The sequence below is a fragment of the Anser cygnoides genome, chromosome 5 (assembly GCF_040182565.1).
Source record: "Anser cygnoides isolate HZ-2024a breed goose chromosome 5, Taihu_goose_T2T_genome, whole genome shotgun sequence".
NCBI lineage: Eukaryota > Metazoa > Chordata > Aves > Anseriformes > Anatidae > Anser > Anser cygnoides.
In genome coordinates, this window is record NC_089877.1 from 25,748,956 (window position 1) to 25,762,500 (window position 13,545).

At 35.6% G+C, this 13,545-nt stretch overlaps 1 protein-coding gene across 7 annotated transcripts in view; it reads left to right on the top strand.

The window, feature by feature from the left end:
* The window catches only part of CDIN1 (CDAN1 interacting nuclease 1), a 130,547-nt gene that overhangs the window by 18,452 nt on the left and 98,550 nt on the right, over positions 1 to 13,545 (top strand). For all 7 annotated transcript variants that reach the window (XM_048058793.2, XM_048058791.2, XM_048058790.2 and 4 more), the window contains exons 2-4: positions 7,599 to 7,644; positions 8,508 to 8,572; positions 11,523 to 11,583. In XM_048058793.2, the coding sequence (XP_047914750.1) occupies positions 7,599 to 7,644; positions 8,508 to 8,572; positions 11,523 to 11,583 (172 nt within the window). The remainder of the gene's footprint in view (positions 1 to 7,598; positions 7,645 to 8,507; positions 8,573 to 11,522; positions 11,584 to 13,545) is intronic.

Genomic DNA, 13,545 nt, shown 5'->3' on the forward strand with positions numbered 1-13,545 from the left:
GGGGTCTGTGTGTGTTTGGCATTTAAGTAGGTTTCGAACATACTACAACACTAATGTTTAATTCTGGAAAGAAAAATACAGACAATAATTTATCAGAAATATTATTCTGCTATTTGCTTACTAACATGATGAGACCAAAACGTAGTTTCTTTTCAACTGGAAATACCACTCCTCTGTTCCAGTGTTTTCAGAGTTCCATCTTCAGCCACAAAAGCTACCGCTGCTTATTCCCTCGGAAGGGGACTGTTGTTCGCACTGTGAGTGTACAGAAGCATATAGGAAAGAAGTGTCTTCTGACTTCTTTTTTTTATTTGGCTAGATCAAAAATACCTTGTAACAGTTAGAATATTGCATATTTTGAGTTAAACTTGTATTACTGCTGTGGAAAGTTAAGTTTTTTTGTTATTAATGGAATGAGGTGGAATTAAATTTTTTGGAGAGCAAGCGCTATGTTGTGAGCACTGCCTGTATTGATAATTGGTATTTACTTCTGCATTTTTTTTCACATCAGTTACAAATTGTTTGTTGTCTGCAGTTGTTTTAAAATATATTGGCTGTTACAACAGACACCAAAAAATGAGGTGTCTACAGGAAGAATTGGTGCCCTGTTCTTAAAGGAACTTCTAAGTCTTTCTAAATGAAAAATCATTCAAACAGTATCTAATACTGGCAATTTTCCTCTGTCTGCTGCTAGAACTTATTGGCCAACTAGGTCAGACATTATTAAAGTTCAAGTGGCCCAGTGGGAAAAGTAATGGCCTTATGCTACTATGAATTTTAAATGCTGCCATTTCTATGTATTGCACCATCATCTGTTCTTGCACATCACTAAATTGTATAGAAGTTGTGAGACCAACCAATGTCAAGGTCATAGAAGTGATGACTCTTCGCAAGTAGCCTTCTCGGAGCTTTGTCATACAGTTATTCTCAAAACCTTGGCTATAGGCAGCAAAGTTGTGTGCACATGCCTGCATTTAACCTTTTCATTATTCTTGGATATTGTGCACCTGCAATGTAGGAAGTCTTTTTCTGCAGACTCTTTATTTTTGGTTTTTATTTTTAAACCTACCAAAGCTATAAATCTGATGCAAAGACACTTTTTAGTATGTAATTCATATTTACATCTTCTGAGTCAAGCTGTTGTACAGTTTAATGACTGTGTCAGCTGTACCACAGGTACTTCTTTTTATCTATATATTTATTGAATTTTTATGGTATAAATATATTTATAATGGGAGTATTTCCCCAACACATGGTATTGGTTTTATGGTTCCCAAAATACTGGTATAGCTGGAAAGTTGTGATATTGGAAGATACCTGCTTTACAGAAATGACAGTGCTGTAACTGAAGACCTACTGTCTTTTATGTGACTTAGTTACTCCAATTCAAATTCAGATATCGATTTAGGCACATATAGACATACGTTGACACACGTGTATATATACATACATATACAGACACGTACATTGATTTAGCTTAAATTGGTTATTTGATGGCTTTAAATTCATGTTAGATTTGTGAATGGTAAAGTATATATGTGTACAGAGACAATAATTTGCTTTTTGAGAACTTCCACTCAGTGAAGTGGCCACAAACATATTAAACCTTTAGGAAAGATTTTAATATTAAAAGCTGCAAAGAGAGGTTAAAACCATAACGTTATTCTAGTGGTCAGTAACTTTCTCTCCCTCGTTCCACATCCTTTAATGCTTAGATTTGTATCAGCATAGCAGTTCTCAAATTTTAGTAAGCCTTTGTTATTCCTGAGGCTTACTAGATCCTATTGTGGACACATTCAGGTGGTTAAGAAGCCTTCTTCCCGTCCTGACACTTGGAAGAAGTTCTGAGAATTCACTTGTTGTCACCTTCACTCACAAAGGAAGTTCACCATCAGACTGGTTTTAGTTGATTTACAGACATAACTGCAGTGCTTGTTAGCCTACATCCTGCAGTTCTAGGAAGCCATGGAGGCTTTACACATCTGTGTATGTATTACACATTTGAGCCAATGCTGCTAGATCTATTTGAAATAATTATTTATGGAGTTTTTAGAAATCGAGTGGTTAGCATGCGATAAGCAGTATGCAAACATAGCTTTCTTTAGGAATTCTTGTTGCAAAGATTTTGCAGCACAGAAGATGAGAATTAATATGCTCAGCTTTGTTTCATGTCTTTAATGATGGAAAAACACATTTCAGACTCACTCTGGAATTTTAGGATAGCTGCAAGGATTCTCCTTTCACCTCCAGACATTTAAGTTTGTCAAAATTATATATTTCTTTCCTCACATAGATTCTTTGTTCAGCGTGGCAGCATCACACAATTGTAGGCCTAAGTTGTATTTATTATTATATTTTAAAGATCAATATCACATCGGCAAAAATATTTTAAAACTTATTATAGATAGAAAGAGAAAGTTCATTTCTGGTTACTAGAAATGAGGGTCTCTTGCTGTCTGCTTCAGAACATTTCATGACGGGATATGACTAGCACTCCATACTCATGCTGAAGAATGTGGAAGGAAAGAAACAATTTCTTCCATACCTGAATTCCTACAATAGCTAAGATGCACTGTTGGATGCTCTTTCAAGAGAAGCTTTGACAGTGCTGCCTTGGGATTTCACACATTACAGCCTCTGAATTTTGGAAATGCATATCCTATCCTCACATAGTCTTTTAACCATTATGTTTATCATCTTCCTGACGTGGAATGTTCCATTTTGTGAAAGGGAAGCAATGAAGGTATGTTCTTTGTAGATTTCATGTGTTAGGGAAAAAAGAAAAAAAAAAAAAACTGTGTGTATGATATGTATTACATTGGTTTGTTTCATAGTGGACTTTGCTGTCCCCCTGCTTGTCTCCACTTGTCTGAATTGTTACTGGTTTAAATACTGTAGTTCACATTTACTCTTGATTTTTTTATATATTTATTTATTTACTGTTCAGGTATTCTTTCTTTGTTCCATCACAAAATACATGAAATGTAAAGCAGCATTTTTAGTTGTGCTATTTTGGGCAAAAAGTGTTGAGTTAAAGTTGAGAAAAAGGAAATTCATTTTAAAGTGAAGAGATGAAACAAGTAGAAACTTGTTTTTGTACCGAAAATTTTACATTTTGAGAAATTTCAGAAAATGAAGTGGGAAGTTTAAGTTTTATCCCTAAACAATTCATTATTTGAAAGGGATGATAATAATCATGTCATAATCAAGTCATGTTTGGATTTTCTCAGGGCAAGGCTCTAGTAAGTAGCAAATATTAAGTTGGACAGCACTCCAAGTCTTGGCTAGACCTGCAAGCATACTTTGTAGAGAAGTTGATTTGATCCAATTAAAATCTTTGGGTCCTTACTAGCTGCTTCTTGGCCATAATTTTGCATCATCTGTAGTTATGAAGCACTGATCTGTGTCAGCATATTATCTATTACTAGTTTATACTCACTGCAACTCATTGCAAACATTTCTCCAGAGATGATGGCACTTCTAATGAATCCCAGAATCTGATAGAGGAGAGACTAGTCTAAGTTTTATTCTTACATGTTAAATAACTGAAAGGCATATTATTTTTCTGGCACCAGACTTGCAATTGTCTTTTTAGCTTGACTTATTTCTAGCATGTTCTGGTCTGACTTGGGCATCCCATTCTAAACGTGGATGGGATTTGAAATCTGTAATACTTTTTTTTTTTTTTTAAAATGAAAAGCAAATTTTTATGTCTTTATATCATTTGGAACCCAGAAATAACATTTCAGTATTTTTAAAGAATTATTTTCTTTAAACAAGACATGAACATTTTGTAGCGCTGGGTAGGTTTTAGATTTCACACTGTTTTCTGCATAAATCAGGTTCTGTATTGACAAGAGCACAAACTACATCAGGCATTCAGATGGAAGTATGCCACTAACATCAACAGAGTAACAAAAGGTAAATTGGTTCATTACGGACACTGCTGTACAAGAAAAAGAGGGTATTTCAAGAGCTAGGCTGGTTGCTTTGAATGGAGTTCTGGGAGTTATCTCCATTAGCATCTGGTATTGCAAAAGGAAATGTTTCCATGAAAGTGGCTGCTACAAAACTTACAAGGAAAGTTGTCTTGCTTTACTGGAAAATATACCAGTTATTTAAACTAGGTAGTACTGAGAATTATGGGTTTGGGATTTTGTTTGTTTGTTTTAGAAAATCTGCAAGTCCATACCACAGCTCTACAGTCAGTTCTTGACCAAGGAGCTTCCTTTACAGAAACATGTCTATATATTCCCAGTCATCCAGTAAACCATGAGGCTTACTATGAAGTTTATTCTGTAAGAGGCAATTATGCAACGCTGAAATTTTATTTTGAATAAAAGATTTTTACGTGGTATGGTTGTTTTCCTCGATACCTTAGCAATATTAATTTGTCTGCTCTTTTGCAGCTTTGAAATCCTGCAGAGGAAGGCTAGAGCCCTAGGCATTTGGCTGCTTCTGTAGCAGTAATGGCACTCAGCACTAACCACAGCATGGTGGGAGGTTAGCAGGGACCTCTGGAGGTCTGCTGCAGCCCCCTGCCCAGGTAGGGCCACCCAGAGCAGGCGGCCCAGGACCACGTCCAGGCGGCTTTTGAACATCTCCAAGGAGGAAGACTCCAAAGCCCCGAACTCTGTAACTCCACAACCAGTGCCAGTGCTCAGTCATTCTCCCAAGTTCCTGGTGTTGTGACAAAAGCTCATGTGTTTCAGGTTGTGCCCCATTGCCTCTTGTCCTGCCACTGGGCAACATTGGAAAGAGCTTCGCTCAGTTTTCTTTGTAGCCTCCCTTCAGATATTTGTATGCACTTGATAGATCCCCCCTGAATAAGTTACATGGCAGTAAACTGAATTGTTGGCATCAGCTGCTGTGGTCTTTTTGTGCTATGTCTTGCAATGCAGATTCATGTTCGTGACTTCTGTCCCATCTCCAAGTACACTGTACTGTCTTTTTGCACAGTTTTCAAAACCATGATGTTTGAGTTTGCTGTCAGTGGTACCTTGCAGTAGATGCTCCAGCTGTGTTTTAGGAGCTTTTTCATTTTGCCAGGCAGTTTTCATTTTGTCAGTGGCAATGGAATTGTGGCAAGGAAACATCGAGTGGCAGATGAGTGGTTTTGGTGTTTAACAGGGAAACTATGTTAGTAAAAGAAACACGGAAGCAGCCATGTGAAGATGCAAATCCACTTCTCTTGGGGAAGGAGGAAGATCTGGTAGTAAGGCTTGAAATTCTTTGAATGGTACTATTGAAGTAGTGCTCTGTCACTGCTGTAATGTTTTTGTACTGTAATCTAGTATATATCCAACTTGTTCAGTTCTTGGACTGAAGTTTTTTTTAGTATTTGTGGCAAGTCTTAAATGATCTGAACAGTTGGAAGCATAGGAGAGGAGTAAACTGAAGTAGAAAGATGAATTCAAGGACACCAAGGGAACAAATGGACAAGAGTCAGCTGTGTGTAGGAGAAAGAATGATCTCAACTCTTTGATATGTCAATGAGTGTTTTAAGATAATTGTACAATAACTACAGTAATTCTACAGGCAATAGTCTAAAAATACAAAATTGGTGTATCAGGTGGAGAACTCAAACCAAAAATCCAGTTAAATGCTGTCCTGCTTGTTTGGTTGCTTGGTTGCTTGGTTTTTGCTCTGTTGTTGTTGTTTTGCTTCTGAATCTTTTGTTCTGCATTCAGTTCTACCATTATGACCATGTAAATCTGCAAGATAATAATAGTTACGTGGAGAGCCATTAGGGGGCCATATGTATCCAACTTATTTATAGACTGCTGGGGTTTTTGTTTGGTTGGTTTTTGTGTTTTTCAAATAAATCAACTTGGAAAACTATAGCTTTGCATATGTATATTGCCTGTGTACATATATAATCTTAATTTCTTTCCTTTGTTCACCTTTTACTGATCACATCTGCATATTGAAGGTTGTCATAACGGAATGATGCACCTTTTTGGGGAGGCATTGTGGTACATATCTCTTAGCTTCTGTGACAATTATGTATGTTTAAGAATATTTAAAATCTTGACTATATTGTCATTTCTTTCTCTGTAATCGGTTAATTTCTTAATCTGTATATTAGATGGGTTATATTGCTACTGTTTTTCTACAGTTTTAACGTTCAGTCAGTGAGTACCCAGGGAGGACATTCTCACATGTAAGATGCCAGAGACCAAGGCTCAGCTTACTGCTGTCACACAGATGCGTTGCTGGGCAGACAAGCCTATGCTACAGTATTGTGGCAAAGACGCTGGAAGCACAGATACAGATAACCAAAACCAATAAGCTCACGGTATAGCACAGCATTAACCTGGTTACTTTGCTCCTAATGCGTCAACTAGTTGATCTAGAGGTAACTTTATATCGTGCTGTATAAACATACCTTCTGTTTTGACTTGAACACGCCATTTAGTCATTCTGTGCCTCGGTTTTCCCTTTTCAAAAAGGGAGTCAGACTTAAATTAGTATCCCCAAGGAGTGAAAATTGCAAGGAAAAAGGCCATTTAAGTAGGGACAGCATATTTACATTAAATGTAAATATGATGTAATACAGGCATTAAACTCACATACAGGAAATCTGGCAGAAGAGCAAGACTTTAGAGACTGCAGAATGTTTGAACTACCTATGTTATGCCTTAGTAGGTAAGCTCGTGACAGAGAAAATGTTAATTATTCATAGTGCTTTGCTGTACCATAAAACTCGATTTATTGAGACTATAATTTGTTCAAGTTGCATGTAGTAGGAAAATATATCAGAAGTAATTAATTGTATTCAGGATGTGATGAGGTAGATCTATCCACAGAGGACAATTGAAAACAGTAGCGGTGTGGTATTGATTGCCTTTCAGAGGGAAAAAAAATCTTGTCCCATTTCTAAATGTTAACAATTCAGAGAGAAAAATTCCCACTTGGGAAGAATGCTTTCCAGGTTGCTTCATTGCCAGGTGTTTGACATTGAGTGGAGCCTTAGATGAATGAAGCTTATGGCAGCTTTTGGAAATGACCGACTCCGGGGAATCTCGGCTTCCTGCTGTGAAAGTTTCTATTTTCAAAGCACATCAGTTTCAGTGGGAATGTTCCAGTGGTCCCATATGCTACTTCTGACAGAGAGGGAAGTTTTTAACCTGAATATGAGACAGCTACTGAAGAGGTTCCCTTGCTGCTAACAAAATGAATTTCAATATGTTGCCAATGAGCAAGCGGTATGTTCCCAACTGCTGATGGAATTTAAGTCCATCAATTATTAATGGAAATTTTGCTTTGTTTTCCTTTTTGTCTTTTCCCTTTTAACTCCAGTACCTGCTACTGCTAGGACTTCGTGGATTCTGAAGCTGAAAAAGAATCACCCAAACAATATGCTAGTTTGCTTTGAAACTCTTGCTATATTTTCCTCCCCTCCCTCGTACGCTCTCTCCTTGACCTAGCAGCAGGAAGCCTTTGTCTGAGGTGTTCATCTGGAACAACTTTTCCACACTTGTTTTCATGTTCTGTTAGATTACAGGGCAGCAGGCCTACCTTTGAAGCTCCCTTCTCTTTTGTTTCTTTGCAGTGCACTCCAGTAATTAACTTTGTCCTTCTTTTATTTGTTCCAGTCAATCGCAGTCCACTCTGCTGAGCATCTTCTCCCAGGAGTACCAGGTTAGAAGTTTTCTCCTTTGTGAGGGTTGACAGGTGCCTAATTGAATGATGAATGTCCCTTTATTTCTTTGTAATTGAACTGCCAGCTTTCTGATTGGTTTGGAGGATGTTCCCTTTTCCACATCAAGCACCGCCTGAGTCTCAGTGGATGGCTGCCAAGCCTACCCATCCATCTGTCTAATAACATCTAGCCTTTGCTTATTTGGTGGACCTGTAATAAATTATGCTAAACCATTATTATTCTGACAATAATAATTTCCCTGTGTTGCGTGGTTCCATGTGCTAAATGTTTGCTGACTTGCACTGTCAGTGCTGCTTTCCATTGCTGACAGAGATGATGATAAATGACCATTGCCGGAGTGGCAGAAGGCAAGAGAGGCAGAAAATGGAGTCATTTATCATGAGATGACAGGTGTCAGTCAAGTGGCAAGTCTCTATGGAATTACTTTTTGTAGTTTTTCAAATAAGTTGTTTTTAAGCAATGTTCTTCCTGGTTAAAAATGCCAATTGAATTGTAAAACTAGAGTGTACCAGACTTAGATGGAATTGAATTGAGGGAAAATTAATACAAAGGTTGAAAGAGAGAACAAGTTTTTCTTTGCCCTCTGCAGCCTTCAGTAAACTTATTTAGATTCAATTATTGTGACCTTATTGGCTTTTACATATATGGTACATTGCAGTACAGTCTGAAGACGTTCAGTTCAATAGGTATATTGAACGTCATTTCTGTATAGAATCTAAAAACGTAGTTCAGTTTATATATCAGAGTGTAGCCAAGAAGCATGTGTTTGGACAGTCATGATTTCAGTGTTTTCATCTATGCCACATTTGTATGAGCATTTGTTTGTCTTTTGTTTTTCTAGAAACAGATCAAAAGAACACATGCCAAGCATCACACTGCTGAAGCTGCTGAAACTTACTACCAAAGGTATGACCTCCCCACCTCAGTTAAGAGTATCTTCGTAACTACTAGTTGCTATGGCAATTATAAGTAGCTTCTTAGTTTATGAAGACAATTTTCTATAAAAATAAGTTAAGATTTGGGATGAGCATTATAGAACGGTTCACCTAATATTTTTTTTAGTGAAAATGCAGAAAAAATTCAGGTTTTGGTCAGGCTTATCAAAAACAGTTATACTTCCTTGGCTTTAAGTCCAGGTAAGCAAATATTACTCTTTAGAGTGTATGTGGTAACATTCATTATATAGTGCCTATAGTTTCTAATTACAGGATTTCAGTATGAAGACTAATATTGATGATAAATTCCTTGCAGTGAGAAAGCTTCTTCTGTTGCAGTTGCTTGTACTTTTAAAAACAACAGTTGTATTACATTACAAAAAGTTACATATTAAATTAGTCTATTGCCAGCTTCAATTTTTAGATCACTTCTGTTTTATCAACAGAAGTGTCAGAAATAGCTTTTAAGGAAGAATGAAAACCTTTGTTATTTTTACAATATTCTACAATTATTTGCATCTTAAGCTAATAAAATATTTGCTACATCTTATAGTTTGTCTGTTACTTCGATAAGCTTTACTTAAAATATTGCAATGACATAATTGGGGCATAATGATAACTGGTAAAAATATGCAATTAAAATATTACTTTGTAGACTGACATATCTGAAGAGCTTGCATGGCAAGTGAATTCATACTTGTGATTATACATCTGATATTTATGCTTAATATTAATCTATATGAACCAGGAAAATGAACAAAAAGCCTCCATTTGTAAACAATTAACTACTCTCTGTGCTACTGCAAAGTTATATATTTAAAACCTAAGGACAGCCTGATGATACTAGACACTGGTTTAGAAAATCTGGTGTGAATTGTACTCTTTCAGAGCCTTGATTTTCTTTTTTTAGTAGTTGTATTGTTGTGTAAAAACGTTTCTATGATGATAGTGTTACCAGTTCCATTAATTTAAACCTGGAACACAGAACTAGATTTTGCTTTTGCAAAGTAGAAGTGTTAAGAGCACCAGTAGGGTTGTAGGTATGATTAAGTTTGGTTCCCATCAGGTAGGAGGATCTGTCCTCTGTCTCCTCCTGCACTGTCTGAAGTATGATAGCAGTATATAACTGATGCATTATGTATGAAGCTATATGGTGGTGGTAGGAAAAATCTTTATGATATTTCTGGGTTTTTCATATTGGAAATATATTAGCATGGCCAAGTAGAACGCACATTTTCAAATCAGAGATATTCTGGTTAATAGTTAGAAAACTCATCTCAATCCTGTTTTAGGAGATTTACAGTGTAGTAGGTTTTGTAAGCTGCAGGGGCAGTGTACTTGAGTCAGAAACCAGTTTGAAATGCTACAAGCATAAACATGACACATGTCTTCTGCTCTACTCTTTTGTAGCATCCATCTTACAGTTGTACAGTGTGCGTGGTATTCTCCTTCCTATTCCCTCCTACATACAAACAGATAATTGTGTTTCTATTGCTTTCCTCTGTCTGAAGCTATTTTTGAATGTAGTCATTTCCAGTGGTCTGTGTTAGAAGCAGGTAGAATTGCAGTTGAGTGGAGTAGTTCCTGCTATTCTGCTGAGACTAGTTAAATTTGGGCAAACAAAGCCAAGTTACGAGAAGGATCAATGAACTTTTCAGAACAGTATTGCCATCAGCATGTGAAACCTGTTAGGCCATAATGGAATTGCCAGTAGCACTGGAAATACCTGAGAGACAATTACTCCGTTATCAGAGGTAGCTTTGGCATTCAATCAGCTTCGTGCGTGATTTAGAACATTAGTAGTCTCAAGCAAATCTTCCTGGTTAATTATTTTGTTTGTGAACTCATTTTTTTCCCCCTCCATTATAAATTTTTTAGTGTTTAAGTATACATGAGGCATCTTATTTTGTGTTTTTACATAGAATTGAAAAAGGTTACAGCAATAAGCTTCTATTGTTTCCTTTATTCATTAAGCCCCAGAATAACTTGCAAGCAAAAAGGCCTCTCATCCTCTGCAGATTTTCATGTAGAGGTTTTACACCCATTTCACAGAAAGGTAACATGATTAAAAAAAAAGGTCTAACTAATGAGCAGAAGAGAGGCTTCTGATGCATAGGTAATGACAGAGCTAGAAAGACTGTGGCCTTCTAATGATGTCAGTAATGATTTGCTATATGAATAAAGATACGATAAATGAGCAGGTTCAAATGTTGGTAACTATTGTTCTTTTCCAGATGGCTACAAAACACGAAGTAGCTTCCAATAATATAACTTCCTCCCATCAGATCCTGAGTATTGGACTTTGTCATCCTTTATAGATCTTAATTCTCCTTTTAATACTTCTTCCTTTAATAGTTTTACAATAGTAATTTCATTGTTAGACTCTGATTTCAATGATATAAGCCTTTAGTATGCAAACTATTACGTACGATTACCCTGGTTGATAAAATCTGTGATAAAAATTGTGAATGTATGTTTTTGTACACAGTAGTAAATTGAATAAGATGTAGATATTTTGCACCTGCATAATTGAAGATAAGGTGGAACCCAAAATCTTTACTGGGAATAATAGAGATTTCTTGTCTGTTATGCATCTATAAATAATACAGGTATAAGTTATTTGTAGGACATAAAGCCACTTTTTTTTTTTTTTGGAAAGACTTTTATTGATTTATTGTATTTATTTTTTTTTTTTTTACCAGTGACTTAATTGAGATTGACATATCTTGCAGATGAATGAATAGGAGGCAATGCTGGAGAGTTGGTGATTGTCTAAAATACTTACTTCTTAAGATATGTCTCATCAAATACTCTGCACTGGAGTATTTTCCCCTAAATGAAAGAGACTCACAGGGGATACTGATATGTATAAACTGGCCTTTTCTTGCCACTACAGAATTACCTGTCTTTGTCTTATCTAGGTACCTGAATGGGGTGATGAAAAATGCAGCTGCCCCTGTGTTACTGGAGCTGGCCAATGAGGTAGTAATCTTCACTTTTTTCTTTAATCTTCCAGTGTAAAACCTAAGGGGCATATCTATAGTGACTTTACTGAGAAATGTAATTAACCTAAAAAAAAATGGTTTCCAGGCACATTAGACATTTAAAATTGTTCCCCAGTCTGTTAGTACTTATAATAATTAGACAAAAAGCCTCATTTATTAATAAATCAGTTAATTTAAGTAGTCTCCTAACTTAAAGGAGAATGAGTGAGAAACTCTGAATTTCTGTTTTGCTGGAAATTTCAGCCAAAGCATAGGTCTTTAATGCACAAATTTACTAAAGGTTCCTGCTAATTTACTAAAAGTTCCTTGATTAAATGAAGTTGCATCAATTGTTGTTTCCTTGTTTTTAATAACAAAACCCATTTTAAGGTTATTATTTTTTAGTAGGAAGGGTTAAAACAGTTCATTTTCTTGACTCCTTTTATTTCTGTCCATACAGATTAGAGGATGACTAATGATATATATATATATATAAAATACATAAATATATAAATATAAAGCAATATAAATAAATAAAGCAATAAAAAATATATAATATATAAATATAAAGCAATTAAGCATAATAAATTCTTCAGTGTAACCATGTCCTAGAAAAGCTGATGTATGAAAAGTTTGGGACTGTTACTTTCAAAGTCTGACAAACGTATTGATGCTGTTCATTAACCAGAATATGAATCTACCTTGGGATGCAAGGTGTTATTTGCATTAAAAAATGTTCTCTAAAGCAGTACCTCAAAGAAGATGTAAAAAGTTTGAAAGAGTGTTGGTGAACCTCCTAGAGAGAGAGAAAAAAAAAAATATGTACCTCTTAAGTTCTAAAATATTTATTTACAATAATAATAACAATACAATAGCTGATACTCCATGGAACTGCTTATGCAACCCTCAAAGGGATAGAATGAAATGTATGCTGCTTTTGTGTTGCATTTTAATAGAAAATGTAAGAAGGGGGCAGAAAATGAGTGTTTGCATTAAAAATGATATGGCACTATGAACATTAAGTGTTGCAATAGCAGCAAGTTCTACATGTTACATTAGTAAGAGAATGGTTTCTTTCTCATGTACATTGCTGCAGCTGGTAAATGAGCGATTACCTATCAATTACTAGAAGGTTTTAATGGTCTGTGAAGTGTCCACATATCCTGATCATACAGTTAGCATAGAATAAAGGATTTATTTTATATTAGTAGTAATGTGTAGCTTTTTCTTTCCTTTATTTTTTAACTGTTTCTGGAAAAAATAGGTCTTAGGATACATTCTGTTCTCACTACTTTACATAACGAAGTACCATCTCATTAAGAATTTAGGTAAACAACTTGATTCATGATATATTGCATCCATATTATAAGGGAACTGTCATAAAATATTTCAAGCACAAAGTAATATATGCTACTGGTTCTTTGTATATTTTTTTCCCGTTGATTTAGAGATTATGCATATAATTTCTGACTCTAGCGAGCATATCTTTGTTTATGTTATACTAATGCATCTTTGCAATTCAGATCAAAGATTTCTTCAGTTCAGAAATAAATAAGAATTAAATCTAAGAGGAAGAGATGATATACAAAGAACTTATCTGCTTCTGATTTCATAGTAGCAGGTATATAAGAAAGGCAATGCATTTTGTGACTGCTGCCTAATGCATTAGGGAAATGTGGCAATAACCAGCCCCAGATTACTGCTTCCAAACAATCTAGCTGCCATTTTTATATGATAGTTAATATTTAAATGACATATTCTTGCATCTGCTGACAATTGATGTAATGGTAATACTTTATGAGTCAATATATATTTAATCAGTGGAAACTGTAAAAATTGATGAGAAATATATAACATAGGTGCATTACAGTGTGTAGCAACCTTGTTAAACAGGAACAGCTCCATATTACTATCTTTTGGGTTTGAGGTTGTTTTGTTGTTTGTAGTGGTTTTTGTTTGT